This window comes from Schistocerca americana, chromosome 4, assembly GCF_021461395.2.
Source record: "Schistocerca americana isolate TAMUIC-IGC-003095 chromosome 4, iqSchAmer2.1, whole genome shotgun sequence".
NCBI lineage: Eukaryota > Metazoa > Arthropoda > Insecta > Orthoptera > Acrididae > Schistocerca > Schistocerca americana.
In genome coordinates this window covers 757,521,621-757,538,687 of record NC_060122.1, presented here as the reverse complement: position 1 = coordinate 757,538,687, position 17,067 = coordinate 757,521,621, and the positions used below count along the sequence as shown (strand labels likewise).

Genomic DNA, 17,067 nt, shown 5'->3' with positions numbered 1-17,067 from the left:
ACTAAATTAAATTTTTATTTTAATCCTAGCTATTTGATTTAAACTACAGAAAGCTCCTTTCTCTGTAAATCAGCACAATAATTTTTCAATTTTTCAGGGATTTGCATCCAGATAACATTCTGTTGGGAGAAAGAGGCTCTCTATTGGTATCATATATGTGCCAGTTGGGAGCAGTTGATTCTGTTATTAATGAAGAAGCTGTGAACTCCTTGTACTGTGCACCTGAAGTAAAATCCATATTTCCAGTGACACCAGCTGCTGATTGGTGGAGCTTCGGTGCTATCCTTTTCGACTTACTGGCAGGAAAGGTAGAACTTCAGCCATAATGTGGTTTGTAAACAAACAAAAAAGATTTACAGTCTACTGAGAGTATATGTTTTTGTTACAGGCACTAGCTTCTTGTCATCCAGCGGGAATTCAGATTCATACAGTCTTAAATGTTCCAGATTATGTTTCAAAGGAAGCAGTAGAAATTCTAACAGAGGTAAGCACACTGTCTTGTCACTGAAAGTGCCATTGGTATGTACCCATTTGCCAGTGGATCAAAGTACTTATTACTCAGCAAAGCAAAGTGGATTCCCAGCAATTTCAACAACTAATAGCATAGATGGTGAGTGATGCAAATATGCTGATACTGCATCTCCCAGAAAGCAAACTTCTATCCTGGTCTCATAGTTGATAATGCTGAGCGTTGTTGGCCCATTGAATATGGATGTCGCTCTGACCAGGCCATGCTGCAACCCACCTCCTGTTGTTTGGGCCGAGGAATCCCTCCTTTGATACCCCTGCAAAGATGGGGATGACTGGGTCCTATGCATCGTAGTTCCATGAAGCTGGTAGAATGCCGAGCTGTGTGAGTACTCAGATGCTCAGGGGGCGGATAGAGGTTCGAGGCCCAGCAATTGGACTGGTGTCATCAATGTCAGTATGGCGCAGACCAGCACAGACTGCCCAGGAGTTTTAAATTCATCTGCTCCAGACTGACTTTGTAGAAGAGGGTGCATTTGTGTGCCATTAGGAACTGTCTGGAACAGTGTCCGATGACCTACATTTGGCTGTTGTTATGCACCAGTCGGTCAACTTGTAGAAGCTTACTGGATGTTTCCAGGGGGGTAGGATCTTAAACAGTGGATTGGATATGTAAATTAATGTGTGGGTGACATTTAAGGTAGTTATTCCAGTGATAGTAGCGTATAATCAGAAAGAAGGTCTGGAAATATCACATCGGGTGCCACTGATCAATAATCCTTGACCCTATGTTCTGTGCTCATGGTGCCACAGTAATGTCTTTCCTCGTAACAGGTGAAAAATGATGACCACTGGGTTTGCCACAGAGTATAACTGGTGCAGTTATAACCTTTGGAAGAATTCCATTTAATTTTTAATTATCTCTTTTGAAGAAACTGTCACAGATTTCTGGGAGTGAAAGTGCAGGTCAACTCACATGAACTGTGTGTACCCATTGTGTAGGGCAGGTAGATTGGCCTGGCTCAGAAATGCAGTAATTCTTGCCTGGAGAGTGGTCATTAGGGCTTTCTGGCAGATGTTACCCATCCTGTTTCATGGGTATACTGTTTCAGCAAAAAAAACTTTACCCTCAGAGCTAAAGGCCCATGACTAACACATATTTATATACACACTTGCACTCAGTCACGACTTTCTTGCTGTTACAAGCCTGCACAGAATGATAAACTACTTTCACATCAAGCAGACTACTCTCTTCGCATAATAATTGAACTATGGTACCACATATCATGGATGTTTTCATACCAGCCTAAGCAATAAGGTTCTACTACCATTAACAACATTGTGAATGGAGCTTTTGCTCAGAAGTTCCTTCAACCTAGTACATAAAGATGATGTTCCCTTTATGCCCACTTGAGAGCTGCCTCCTTGAAAACAATACCCTCTATAATCCGGCAATTACTAAAACATACACATAACAATAACATGTGCAACAAGGGCGGTCCTAATAATTAGTAAGTAAACACACAAAATTCACATCCTCAGTTACCTTGCAATCCTCTTGTTAGCTTATCATTCCAACTTGCGGCCAAAGTGCTTAGTGATGTGCTGGAATAACTGTAAGAGTGTCTTGCTTAATTTTATTCTTATTTTCCTTTTGTCCAGCCACTCCCCTCCCCTCCTCTGAAAGTGCTGCTGGGAATGGAGGCAGTGCCTCTGTGGTTCCTCAAAAAAGGTGGACATAACTTACATGGACCACTGTGGCATGCATTACCCGTTGTAATTTAAAGTTAACAGCTGCCATTATTTGTATCACATGGTAAAATCCTTGGTAAATTGTAACAGATTTTTTTGGGCTTATCCTTTGGTTCATAAGAGTTGGTTAACATAACCCATTTTCTGATGTCAAACAATAGAAAATCTAGGATGGAATGTAACAATATTATGAGAAGGAAAGTTGCCACTCACCATATAGTGGAGATGCTGAGTCGCAGATAGGTACAACAAAAAACTCTCACAATTAAAGCTTTCGGCCATTGGCCTTCATTAACAACACACACATAAGCACGTGCGTGTATGAACGCCCACATTTGCACACAAAAACAACTCACACACACAAATGCAACTCACACACATGACTGCAGTCTCAGGCAACTGAAACCACATTGCAAGCAGCAGCACCAGTGCATGATGGGAGTGGTGTCTGCGTGGGGGTAAGGAGGAGGCTGGGGCATGGAGGGGGGGGATTGTATGGTGGGGGTGGCGGACAGTGAAGTACAGCAGGTTAGATGGAGGGCACAGGTGGGGGAGGGGGGGAGGGAGTAGCGGAAAAAGAGAGAAATAAAAAGACTGGGTGTGGTGGTGGAATGGTGGCTGTGTAGTGTTAGAATGGGAACAGGGAAGGAGCTGGATGGGTGAGGGCAGTGACTAACGAAGGTTGAGCCTGGAGGGTTACGGAAACATAGGATGTATTGCAGGGAAAGTTCCCTCGTGCGCAATTCAGAAAAGATGCTGTTCGTGGGAAGGATCCATATGGCACAGGGTGTGAAGCAGTAATTTTCTGATATGATACTTTGGTAATACTGGTTTTTTATTATGGGTACTTCCCTGTCATTTGAAGGCTTTAGTCTCCATCTTTTTAACCTGGCTCCAAATATTTTTGAGAAATTATTTACTGGTGATATATCTTTTTCTGGAGGGGTCTTAGATAGTGTGAAAGGAGAACAGCATCTTCTGAGTGAAAACAACTTCATAGAGGGACGGCTCTGTCCTCGTGTGGATTTTTGAGTTACTTGCCACTACTACATAAGGGATAGGGCATCCCAGTCATTGTGTTGACTGTTAACATAGTAACTTAACATTTTTCTTGTTGTACGGTAGACTAAGTTTGTCCATTTTCCTGACGGGATAATGCGCTAGTCCAGAGATTTTTAATGCGTGATAATCAGCACAATTGCTTAATTAAATCTGACACAAAATTCATTCCATAATCTCACATATTTCAAAGCTTGCTTGTGAGCAATTAAGCACTAGACACAGTTTGAAACCCGAGAATAATTTATTAATGGATGTCACCACAAGAGAATACATTTGTAGATATCCTGTGACACTAACAAACCTAACCACAACACTGAACCATTCACTGACCAGTACTCTGCTTACCACCGAGGTCTGGAAAAAGTCTTCCACATGATTTTTCATTGCATCTGTTACCTTTTGTCATGTCCAGAAGTGATAAATGTCATCATTCAAAATAATATTTTGTCACCTACCTAAACTATGCTCTACTTCATCCATCTCAGAATCACATACAGGCCTTGCAGAGGCAGGATGGTCCCTGGCATACACTATGTGATCAAAAGTATCCAGACACCTGGCTGAAAATGACTTGCAAATTCATGACGCCATCCATCAATAATGTTGGAATTCAATATGGTGTTGGCCCACCCTTAGCCTTGATGACAGCTTCCACTCTCACAGGCATAAGTTCAATCAGGTGCTGGTAGGTTTCTTGGGGACTGGCAGCCCATTCTTCAATGAGTGCTGCACTGAGGATCAATGTCAGTCGGTGAGCCCTGGCACGAAGTCGGCGTTCCAAAACATCCCAAAAGTGTTCTGTAGGTTTCAGCTCAGGACTCTGTGCACGCTAGTCCATTACAGGGATGTTATTGTCGTGTAACTACTCTGCCACAGACCATGCATTATGAACAGGTGCTCGATCATGTTGAAAGATGCAGTTCCCATCCCCAAATTGCTCTTTAGCAGTGGGAAGCAAGAAGGTGATTAAACCATCAATGTAGACCTGTGCTGTGACACTGGCATGCAAAACAACAAGGGGTGCCCCCCTCCATGAAAAACACGACTGTACCATAACACCACCTCCTCCAAATTTTACTGTTGGCACTACACATGCTGCCAGATGACATTCACTAGATTGCCATACCCACACCCTGCCATCGGATCGCCACATTGTGTACCGTGATTCGTCACTCCACACAACGTTTTTCCACTGTTCAATCATCCAATGTTTATGCTCCTTACACCAAGCGAGGCATCATTTGACATTTACTGGCGTGATGTGTGGCTTATGAGCAGCCGCTCAACCATGAAATCCAAGTTTTCTCATATCACACCTACCTGTCATAGTACTTGCAGTGGAACCTGATGCAATTTGGAATTGCTGTATGATTGTCTGGATAGATGTCTGCGTATTACACATCACGACCTCCTTCAACTGTGGGCGGTTTCTGTCAATCTGCAGACTAGGTTGGCCTGTATGCTTTTGTGCTGTTTGTGTCCCTTCGCATTACCGCTTTACTATGTCATTGGAAGCAGTGGGCCTAGGGATGTTTAGGAGTGTGGAAATCTCGTGCACAGACATGACAGAAGTGATGCCCTATCACCTGATCACATTTGAAGTCTGTGAGTTCTGCGGAGTGCCCCATTCTGCTCTCTCACAATGCCTAATGACTACTGAGGTCGCTGATATGGAGTACCTGGCAGTAGGTGGCAGCACAATGCACCTAATATGAAAAATGTGTGTTTTGGTGGTGTCTGGATATGTCTGATCACATTGTGTAGGTCTTGTAGGGCTCTCTAAGTTGACTGTGCTCCATAGTTAATTTGACAGCATTGTATCAAAGAAGGCAATAAGGGAAATCAATGATGCAGAAAAATGTGGTTTTTCCTGCGTTACCGCTGCATAATAGATGGAGGAGAGAATGATGCACAGATGAAGGAAACATTACCGAGTGTCTGTGTTACATTTTGTCACTAAATTCTAATGGAGACTGTGATATTCTTATCACACAAAATTGATGCTTCTATAAATTAATCTTTCCTTCTTACATCCACACTTAAAAAAGTATAATAAATAAGTATTTGCAGCAGTCTGGGGCCCATGGGTTGTAACTCCCGCTCTACTCCCATCTCACTACGTCTGCCAAAACTGCTCCAAATCCTGAACCACACAAGTCATTTGCCCTTGGATGATTGAGGTACAAAACTGGTCCTATATATCCATCTACCACCTTGTACTACAACCCAGTCATGGCCATTTCCTATCTTATAGACGGTAGTCTCACGTGTGAAAGTAGTTATGTTACATTCCAACTGTGTTGCAGTTGCCTTCTTCTGTTAATTTTAGGGCCATTACTAATCAACTGCCTATCTGTTTGGATCAGCACTGCCAAACTGTGACTAACTGCAAACTTGACCACCCAGTTACTGAACATGATGAGTACTACAGTACAGATTACTTCAGTATGTGGATGATTTCTGGTTGTGCAATATATTCTCATCTTGCTAGTTTTGTAAAAGAAATTATTTCCATGCTTGACTTTTGCAGTCTTGTTTGAATGCAGAAAAAATCTTGTGTGTCTGCAGTGCATACCAGAACTGTAAGTGAATTTGTCTATTTGATCTGTTGTTTTGAAACAGTCTTACGTTTTCAGATGGAGGCAAACAAAATTTGATGAGTCTGTTGTAAACTCTGTCCTGTCATAATCATAATCACTTGAAACTTGTTAAAATATACCAGTAAAATCTTTTGTCCACTATTTTAAAACCCATGTTGTTAATGTATAATGCTAGGCTATCTGATTTGTTGAGCGAAAGTGTATTCAAATGGTTGTAACCGTGACATTGTCTTCAAGTATACTGCTTTTGCATATCCAGCTGTAGAAGTGTCCAAGCAATGGTATAAAGGATTTGAGTTCATTGTGCGAATAAAAAAATCCACTATGAGTCTTGAAATTGCCTTTTGAGTGTGGTTTACCACTATCCTGTGCAGTCTCTACTAGCCAGCTCTAATATGAGCAAACTCAACAACTGGTATAGTGTAATTTGATATTTATCATTAGACCTGTTGAAGAAATGGCACTGAATTGCCACAAGCCTGAAATTTTGTGGATGGCTGATTTATCTACTGTAAGTAGGATAATCAATATAGTCAGTAACATTTACTGAATTGTTCCAAATGGCACATGTTATTTAGAGCTGCATCGTTTAATATTTTGCTTTCCATTCAAATTTTTTACATATTAGGATTTTATATTATTAGAACTTCCTGATTATGAATCTTGTTCTTGTTTTCCAGTCTACATAAAAAATCAAAATAAAGTTACTAAATCTGTGAAGAAGGCTTAGAGAGTATTTATCCTAGAAAAATCAAAGAAGCAGTTATTAGCATCCCAGTCATATAATGAATGGACAGAGCTGCCTTAATTAATTTCTGTGTATTGAAAGACACAGTGTACCATTTCACCTTACTGTGTAGTTATGTTAGAATATTTTGTAGTTTTCATTTGGTGATAAAATAAGTTTGTTTGCCATACTTCTCTATTACAAAGGGTTGATGTCCTTCATAACAAATTTTATACTTCCGGAAAAGTACAAGAAGTTCTGAAATGAAGCAAGAGAATCACAATGATAAATAACATTCACAGTGGTGGTGATGTAGATAGTAAGTGCCAGGCATGAATTTCATATACAGGGTATCCCATTTAAATCTATACCAGCTGATATCTCTGAAGTGGCACGATTCTGCAAAAAAAAAAAAAAAAAAAAAAAAAAAAAAAAAAAGTCTCTAGTAAAAGTTATAAAGTTTGAAGGGGGTCTAGAATGGTTACCTCGAAATGACCTTGAACCCTATTTTGAAGGTCAAACCAAGGTCAAGTTCGTTTTTGCATATATTAACCCCCTATTTTTATTCCATGTTCGTATTCTACATGAAAAAATACGCAGTGTTTGTAGGGAACATTTCTTTTCAAAAAACCAGTAGTTTTTCACCAGAGGACACTTCATTGTAACTTCCCAGGTTAACAGTATCTCGAGAATGAAGTGAGATCGGGAAAAATTTTCAGTGAAAATATTGTATGATTTCCGAAATCTGTCCACTGGTGAAATTTCTGCGAACTTGTAATGGCCTTGAAATTCTTCAGTAGAAATTAACCTTAAAGCAAATACTGTCGGCATTAGCAGAATCCAATGCGCACTAAATGGAGGTTGCCCAGTGGACTTAGCACATCGTTAGCCCTGAAAAGGGCTGATTAACATGTTTCTCACTGTAAATTTAGGATCTCAGATCCTCGATCAACTGCCCATTTTGCCTAATGCACATTTGCACTCTCTGTAGGAAACTGGTTTCAACATCATTCAATGTCTGATGGGTGATTGCCTGGAAAGCTAACACAATCCTTTCTCTCATATCCTCTTGTGTCGTCAGGGGAGTGGAGTACACCTCCTGCTTCACAGCTCCCCATAAGAAGTGTTCAGTCTGATGACCTTGGTGGGGATTCATGAATTGCACCACCGATACCAATCCATTGATTCGGATAAGTTGCATTAAGGTATCTTCTGACAGGTAAGGCCTGATGTGCAGGGTCACCGTCATGTTTGAAACCACATACATGCTCTTATGTCTAGGGGGATATTTTCTAGTAAAGGGAGCACCGGATTCTGGAATGAAGATAGCACAAGCTGTTCAACTTTTCACCATAAAAAACAGGACCTATTGTGTAACCTCCAATTACACCTGCCCAGACATTGATTGACCACCATCTCTGTGTTTGGTGATCTCATTGCCAGTGAGGATTTGCTTCTGCCCAGTAGTGTGCGTTGTGGAGATTGACTCCTCCCATGTTGTCGAAGTTCGTCTTGTCTGTAAAGAGAGAGTGTGCGAAGACAAAGGGATCACGAATTATTTGCGTATCGACCCATCGACAAAATGCCTGGAATCTCTCAGGATCCCCTGGCTCAATTGCTTGGGTGATATGGAAGTGATATGGGTGGAATTTAAAGTATCTTAAAACACAAGATACTGTTGATCGAGGCATGCCATGTATTCACTGAATCTGATGAGCTGAAAGCTGTGGATCTTCAGCGACGCTAGCATGAACTCCCAGTGCAGTCGCCTCTCTCGGGCCCATCTTTCATCTCTGCCTTTTCAAGGTCTCTCTCTCAGCTCGTCTTACCAAAGACCTAATTGTAACCTTCGTGGGATGACGGGCATCGGGGTATCTCTTGGCATACAATCTTTGCACGGCTCCATAATTGTCATGACACTCGCCAACAATTTTTATCATTCTCGCTAATTCTAAAGGCATGTAATCAGCCATTTCGGAGAGATCAGAGTCAAACAATAAATTGTAGCAATTAGTTTTACTATTATTGGTTTTCTTAGGTTTTTCCTTCAATGAAACATCCGGTAAGTGTGTTGCAAGACAACTGACTTATTACACTATACATGATCTGTTTGTTTACACATGCTTGCTGTTGTGTATGCCACAATGTGAAGCCAAAATATCAAAATATACAGTATCCAAGTGCGCTCTTTCAGAAAATTACTTAGGTGTCTAACAGATGGGTGTCTTTCAAGAGGGCACATTTTACATATCTTGATATTGATGTAAATAATGAAATAATCCATGGTAATGTGTCCTTTTCAAATATGGAGAGAAAGCAGAAACGAAAGATGGGCCCAAGAAAGTCAGTTGAGTGACAAGGTGACTCACATAAAGTTTCCCCCCCCCCCCCCTCTTGTGGGCTCGAAACATTCATGTTGAGAATAATTTTGCTTGTACAGATTTGGAATAATTTCACTTCACAGGAACTCATTAGAGTCTTTGAGACGAGCTTGTTCCGAGTCCCATGAGGCGTAATTCATCAGACTTCAACAAGGTGTAATATTTCTAATTTACTTAAAACAGATTTTTTCGAAGTCCATAAGAGAAAAATTTATGGGAGTCACGAAAGTCAAGAATCCTTCTAAGTGAGCACAGCTGAGAAACTTTCAGTCTCCAAAGGTAAAATTTCTCTGAACCCCCAGTCGCGATTTCCAATTCTCCTACAGTGATGCTTATTAGTTAGCCTCAAAGCTCCACCCTTCTCTTCTCTGACTGTGCCGGCACAAGCACAGTGCAGGTCTCTGATTCGGCACCCTGTAAGTGGTGCACATTGGGTTCCACTAATGCCCATGGTATTTGATTTCAATTTAATTTCTACTAACAAAATTTCAAGGCCATTTCAAGTTCACGAAAATTTCACCAGTGGACAGATTTCAGAAACCATACAAGATTTTCATTGAAAATTTTCCTGCTCTCGCTTCATTCTTGAGATACTGGTAACCTGGAAAAGTTACAATAAAGTGCTCCCTCACAACAGACCATTGGTTTTTTGAAAAAAAAAAAAAAAAAAAAAAAAAAAAAAAGATCCCTACAAACAATGCATATTTTTTCATGTAGAATATGAATATGAAATAAAAATAGGGGTTACTATTTGCAAGAATGAACTTGACCATGGTTTGATCTTGAAAACAGGGTTCAAGGTCATTTTGAGGTAACCATTCCATGACCCCCTTCAAAGCTTACAAGTTTTATTAGAGACTTTTTTGCAGAATTATGCCACTCCAGAGATATCAGCCAGTATAGATTAAAGTGGGACACCCAGTATATTGAAGCAACATGCTGAACATCTGCATGGCTCCACATATATAAAAGAAATTAAATGGCATATGGCACTGCAACACAGACATTTATGTGCATCACACAGCTTGTTTAATCAAACCTCTGTCACTAGATGTTCTTTTCTGATGTGCAGTAATTTTCATGGCTTAAGTGATGACAGCAACAGTAGCTGTTACTTTATGCATTATTACTAGGGATGAAACTTTTCTTAAGAAAACAAAAAATTATGAATCTCATTGTTGTTTTCCAGTCTATATAAAAAAGCAAAATAAAGATGCTAAATCTGTCAAGAAGGTTAGGAGAGTATTTATGTTAGAGAAAGCAGATAAGCAGTTGTTAGCCTCCCACCTAGGTAATGAGAGGACATCATTTAGCTCCAATATGCACCATATGGTGAATTGTGGAGTATGCATATAGATGCAGAAAATTATTTTCTGGTCATTACAGAAAGAATATATTAATCAGTCTATCACTTATCCTCCTAATACCGATCTCTCTCTCTCTCTCTCTCTCTCTCTCTCTCTCTCTCTCTCTCTCTTCCACCCCCACTCCCTCCCCCTTCCTCCCACTCAAAGAAACACTTGTTTTAATATTTTATCGTCTCTAGTACATCATAAGATGACATGCCCCCCATGAACCATGGACCTTGCTGTCGGTGGGGAGGCTTGCACGCCTCAGTGATACAGATAGCCTTACCGTAGGTGCAACCACAACAGAGGGGTATCTGTTGAGAGACCAGACAAATGTGTGGTTCCTGAAGAGGGGCAACCTTTTCAGTAGTTGCAGGGGCAACAGTCTGGATGATGGACTGATCTGGCCTTTTAACACTAACCAAACCGGCCTTGCTGTACTGGTACTGCGAACAGCTGAAAGCAAGGGGAAACTTAGGCCGTAATTTTTCCCAAGGGCATGCAGCTTTACTGTATGGTTAAATGATGATGGCGTACTCTTGGGTAAAATATTCCGGAGGTAAAATAGTACCCCAATTGGATCTCCAGGCAGGGACTACTCAGGAGGATGTCCTTATCAAGAGAAAGAAAACTGGCGTTCTACGGATCGGAGCGTGGGATGTCAGATCCCTTAATTGGGCATGTAGGTTAGAAAATTTAAAAAAGGGAAATGGATAGGTTAAAGTTATAGTGGGAATTAGTGAAGTTTGGTGGCAGGAGGAACAAGACTTCTGGTCAGTTGAATACAGGGTCATAAATACAAAATCAAATAGGGGTAATGCAGGAGTAGGTCTAATAATGAATCTAAAAAAAAAAAAAAAAAAAAAAAAAAAAAATAGGAGTGCAGTTAAGCTACTACAAACAGCATAGTGAACGCATTATTGTGGCCAAGATAGGCACGAAGCCCACACCTACCACAGTAGTACAAGTTTATATACCAACTAGCTCCACAGATGTGACGAATTTGATGAAATGTGTGATGAGATAAAAGAAATTATTCAGATAGTGAAGGAGATGAAAATTTAATAGTCATGGGTGTCTGGAATTTGATAGTAGGAAAAGGGAGAGAAGGAAATGTAGTTGGTGAATACAGAGCATAACTTAATCATAGCTAACATTTGGTTCAAGAATCATGAAAGAAGGTTGTATATGTGGAAGAGGCCTGGAGATACTGAAAGGTTTCAGATAGATTATATAATGGTAAGACAGTGATTTAGGAACCAGGTTTTAAATTGAAAGACATTTCCAGGGGCATGTGTGGGCTCTGACCACAATCTATTGGTTATGAACTTTAGATTAAAACTGAAGAAACTGCAAAAAGGTGGGAATTTAAGAAGATTGGACCTGGGAAAACTGACAGAACCAGAGGTTGTACAGAGTTTCAGGGAGAGCATTAGGGAACTGTTGACAAGAATGGGGGAAAGAAATACAGTAGAAGAAGAATGGTTAGGTTTGAGAGATGAAATTGTGAAGGCAACAGAGGATCAGGTAGGCTAAAAGACAAGGGCTAATAGAAATCCATGGGTAACAGAAGAGATATTGAATTTAATTGATGAAACGAGAAAATACAAAAATTCAGTAAATGAAGCAGGCAAGAAGGAATACAAACTTCTCAAAAATGAGATCAACACGAAGTGCAAAATGGCTAAGCAGGGATGGCTAGAGGACAAATGTAAGGATGTAGAGGCATATATCGCTAGGGGTAAGATACATACCTGCCTACAAGAAAATTAAAGAGACCTTTGGAGAAAAGAGAACCACTTGTATGAATATCAAGAGCTCAGGAGTATATAGAGGGTCTACACATGGGCAATATACTTGAGGACAATATAATGGATATAGAAGAGGATGTAGATGAAGATGAAATGGGAGATATGATACTGTGCAAAGAGTTTGACAGAGCACTGAAAATCAAAGTCGAAACAAGGCCCCAGGAGTAGACAACATTCCATTAGAACTGCTGACATCCTTGGGAGAACCAGCCCTGACAAAACTCTGCCATCTGGTGAGAAGATATATAAGACAGGCAAAACACCATCTGACTTCAAGAAGAATGTAGTAATTCCAATCCCAAAGAAAGCAGTTGTTGACACGTGTGAAAATTACCAACTGTCAGTTTAATAAGTCACAGCTGCAAAATAATAACACGAATTCTTTAAAGACGAATGGAAAAACTAGTAGAAGCCGACCTCAGGGAAGACCAGTTTGGATTCCGTAGAAATACTGGAACAAATGAGGCAATACTGACCCCACGACTTATCTTAGAAAATAGATTAAGGAAAGGCAAACCTATGTTTCTAGCATTTGTAGACTTAGAGAAAGCTTTTGTCAATGTTGACTGGAATGTTGTCTTTCAAATTATGAAGGTGGCAGGAGTAAAATACAGGGAGCGAAAGGCTGTTTACAATTTTTACAGAAACCAGATGGCAGTTACAAGAATCGAGGGGCACGAAAGGGAAGCAGTGGTTGGGAAAGGAGTGAGACAGGGTTGTAGCCTATCCCCGATGTTATTCAACCTGCGTATTGAGCAAGCAGTAAAGGAAACAAAAGAAAAATTCGGAGTAGGTATTAAAATCCATGGAGAAGAAATAAAAACTTTGAGGTTTTCCAATGACATTGTAATTCTGTCAGAGACAGGAAGGACCTGGAAGAGCAGTTGAACGGAAATGACAGTGTCATGAAAGGAGGATATAAGATGAACATCAACAAAAGCAAAACGAGGATAATGGAATGTAGTCAAATTAAGTCAGGTGATGCTGAGGGAATTAGATCTCAGGAAGTGAGATGCTTAAAGTAGTAAATGAATTTTGCTATTTGGGGAGCAAAATAACTGATGATGGTCGAAGTAGAGAGGATATAAAATGTAGACTGGCAATGGCAAGGAAAGCGTTTCTGAAGAAGAGAAATTTGTTAACGTCGAGTATAGACTTAAGTGTCAGGAAGTCGTTTCTGGAAGTATCTGTATGGAGTGTAGTCATGTATGGAAGTGAAACATGGACAATAAATAGTTTGGCAAGAAGAGAAAAGAAGCTTTCAAAATGTGGTGCTACAGAAGAATGCTGAAGATTAGATGGGTAGATCACATAACTAATGATGAGGTATTTAATAGAATTGGGGAGAAGAGAAATTTGTGGCACAACTTGACTAGAAGAAGGGATCGGTTGGTAGGACATGTTCTGAGGCATCAAGGGATCACCAATTTAGTATTTGAGAGAAGTGTGGAGGGTAAAAATCGTAGAGGGAGACCAAGAGATGAATACACTAAGCAGGTTCAGAAGGATGTAGATTGCAGTGGGTACTGGGAGATGAAGAAGCTTGCACAAGATAGATTAGCATGGAGAGCTGCATCAAACCAGTCTCTGGACTGAAGACCACAACAACAACAACAACAAGATGACGTGGTGGTACACCCAAAAGAATTTTAATGAGATTGCTATTACATTGTTATTCCTATTTATAATGTACAATTCACAGTTTATTCACCAGCTACCTAGATAAATCTGTGTGTTTTAACACTAACTATATCTTTGTATTTTACAGCTTCTGAGGTATGATCCTGAAGAAAGACTTGGTTCTGGCATTAATGGGATTGAAAAACTGAAGTCACATCCTTTCTTCAAAGGTATAGACTGGAAAGCTATGCTAGTCAAGAGTTCATGAACTGGATATATATGCTATTTAATGTGAGCTATGTTTGTCAAGCTTTTAATTCAGACTTGTTCAGCAAGATTACACATGTTATACAGAAAAGATGATCTGTACACTTGCATAATAATGCTTTTAAAGCTGGAGAAATCAATCATAAGAGATTCTGTAAGCTTTATTGCTTATTTTGTGACTGAAAAAAAAAAGCATTTAAATTATGTCTCCCATGATTACTGATCTGAAACGAATTGAAGGAGAAAGATTGTCTCTGGTTTCATAAATTGGCTTTAAAAACATTATCTGACACACTGACTTAGATTCCTTTTCGAATGTTATTGTACAGTTATGTAAATGTATAGAATACATAATGGCCAGCCAGTAGACTAATGTCATTATGTAGACTGTGTTACCAAGGAAAGTGGTTGTCAGTGTGTTTCAAAGTCTTTGCATCAAACATCTAGGGACGATAGATTGTGTCAAGAGAAAACTTCTGTTAGAGACAAAATGTTCACTGACAATTTCTGGCAATGTTAGATGTCCTAAAATGTTATTTCCCATGATACAATCTATCACCTCTGATTGTTTGACGTAAATACTGTGTGTGTGTGCGTGTGTGTGTTTGTAAGAAAGGTGTACAATTGTTGCTTTAAATTTCAAATACTGCAGATCACTATGTATCTCATGAACTTGATTAGTAAAACATCTGTTCAAGATTCTAGTTTCTGGACAAAAGAGAAAAGAACTTCCTGTTGTGTATTTATGTGTAGTTGAAAGTTATTCTGTGCGTGTCTTACTTGAAGAATATTGTGCTTGTGATGCATGCAGACAGTGGAGTTTGGTGCAGATATTGTGATGTGATTATATATGATAATATTGTGACATATATACCCAGCCCCAAAATTTTGCATAATGCTGACCATCTTCTTTTATGTCACAGTCATTGAAAGGGCACTAAACAGAATGGACTGATAACAAAAGCTGACTAGATGAGAGCACAAGGAAAACAAAGATGGTGCCTCCCAGCAACACTTACACTAGCACCTTTTAAAATTTCACTTGTGTAACGTATTATTTGTAGTACTACACTGGAATAATTTGCTGTTAGACCATAGAACGGTATGGGAAGGTGAGAATGACATAATTTGTGACCAAACTTAACAGAATTAGTTGAAATGCAATAGTCAAAGCATTTTTTTGGAAATTGGTTTTTGATGTATAGTGGAGTGTGCAGTTTACAGCAGACAATTACATTTTGATAGCTTTAAATGCTTAATGATGAATGTAGCTGTGCATAATGTGCATGCTTTATTGTATGAACGTGCACTCAGAACAATAAGCAGTGGTTTTGAGTTTATTTGGTGTAACCCAGGTCTGGATTTTTTTGTACATTTACAGCTCGGCACAACACAGACTAGTCAATAAAACTATTCTGTAAATTTAGTTTGCAGCAAATTACTCAGTGGTGCTTGAGACAGCAGAGAACTCAGATTAACATTTCCAAAGTTTTTTATGAACACTAGTGTTTTCAGGTGACAGTCCTGGTAACTTTTTCTAAATGGTAGATATAAAACAATGATGTGCCAACAGTCGCTATTACATGGCTCTATCATGTGGCAGTCTGTTAAGAGTACACAATGTACATTGCTTTAGGAAGTCTGTACAAAAGCTAGCCTTCAGGAACAGAATGATAGAATTGTAAGCTAGTATGCTTTGCTCATTATTTTTAAAGTTGTGATGCGTGCAGTACAAAATTTGGTCACATTAATATATATGTAAATAACAGATTTGTGATCATATTTGAAAGTTGTCATATAGTATTATATTTGAAGATATCTGCTTGTAGATAAAACTATAATCATCTGATATCTATTGTACCTGACTCAAAATTTGTGATAGTTCCTGTATTTCTTTCTTAGTAATTACTCTTTCCTGTTCTGTCAGTGTTAATGCATATTACTCATATGTTTCAAAAATATATATTTTACAATAATTGTGAATTGTGTCTTTCAGCCACAATTTGTTCAACATTCCATTACTCAGACTGAGATATGTTGATATTTGTACACAACATGTTTAATACAAAACTTTGATGACTCGGCATTTTGGTAGTTTGAATGAAAGACTAGAGATATTGTCACTACTGTCCGAAAACCAGTTTTCTGTAATGTCCATGTACTAATATCTTCTTCACATATGTGTTGCTCATAAAAAAAGATACTGACATGCCACTTTCAAATCAGATTATTAATAAAATGTATGAAGAATGTTCTGTACTTCTTTTTTCCTTTCTTGGAGATGATAAGAGTGTAAAATGAGAATATATATATAGTTCATGTAATGAACCTGTTACTTTTATGTATGAGAATACATTGCTGTTTGTTGACTGAACAGTTAATTAGTTTGATTACTCTTCATTGTACTTCTGGGCAAACATTCATCTGTTTTGTTTCAAACTTGTTAAATAATTCCAGAATGAGATTTTCACTCTGCAGCGGAGTGTGCGCTGATATTCCTTTCTTTCAGGAGTGCTAGTTCTGCATGGTTCGCAGGAGAGCTTCTGTAAAGTTTGGAAGGTAGGAGACGAGATACTGGCAGAAGTAAAGCTGTGAGTACCGGCCGTGAGTCGTGCTTCGGTAGCTCAGATGGTAGAGCACTTGCCCGCGAAAGGCAAAGGTCCCGAGTTCGAGTCTCGGTCGGGCACACAGTTTTAATCTGCCAGGAAGTTTGTTAAATAATTGTTTAGCTCTTTTATATATTGACATCAGTAGAGGAGAGACCAAATTTAGAGCTTTATCTATGAAATAAAAGAAAGTTTACTATGTGTGATATTGAATACTCAGTAATAAATAGTACTTGTGGAATTTATAAGAGTAAATAAGTAATTTCTGTTTAACATTATTTAGTTGTGTAGTTGATGGTGGACAGTGTTGCAGCTTCATTTATCTGTCTTCATTTAGTTTATTGTGAACAGTATTACAGTGTGTTGTTTTTTAGCACAATGTGTGCACTTCAGTGATTCTTTATTCCATTCAAAAAGTGCTTGT

The 17,067-nt window shown here is 39.1% G+C and overlaps 1 protein-coding gene across 1 annotated transcript in view; it reads left to right on the top strand.

Moving 5' to 3' along the window:
• Positions 1-16,475, top strand: part of LOC124612789 (ribosomal protein S6 kinase delta-1) — a 186,600-nt gene extending 170,125 nt beyond the window's left edge. The window contains exons 12-14 of the mRNA XM_047141187.1: positions 98-308; positions 389-484; positions 13,919-16,475. Of these exons, the coding sequence (XP_046997143.1) occupies positions 98-308; positions 389-484; positions 13,919-14,038 (427 nt within the window). The 3' untranslated portion in view covers positions 14,039-16,475. The remainder of the gene's footprint in view (positions 1-97; positions 309-388; positions 485-13,918) is intronic.
• The last annotated feature ends 592 nt before the right edge of the window (positions 16,476-17,067 follow it).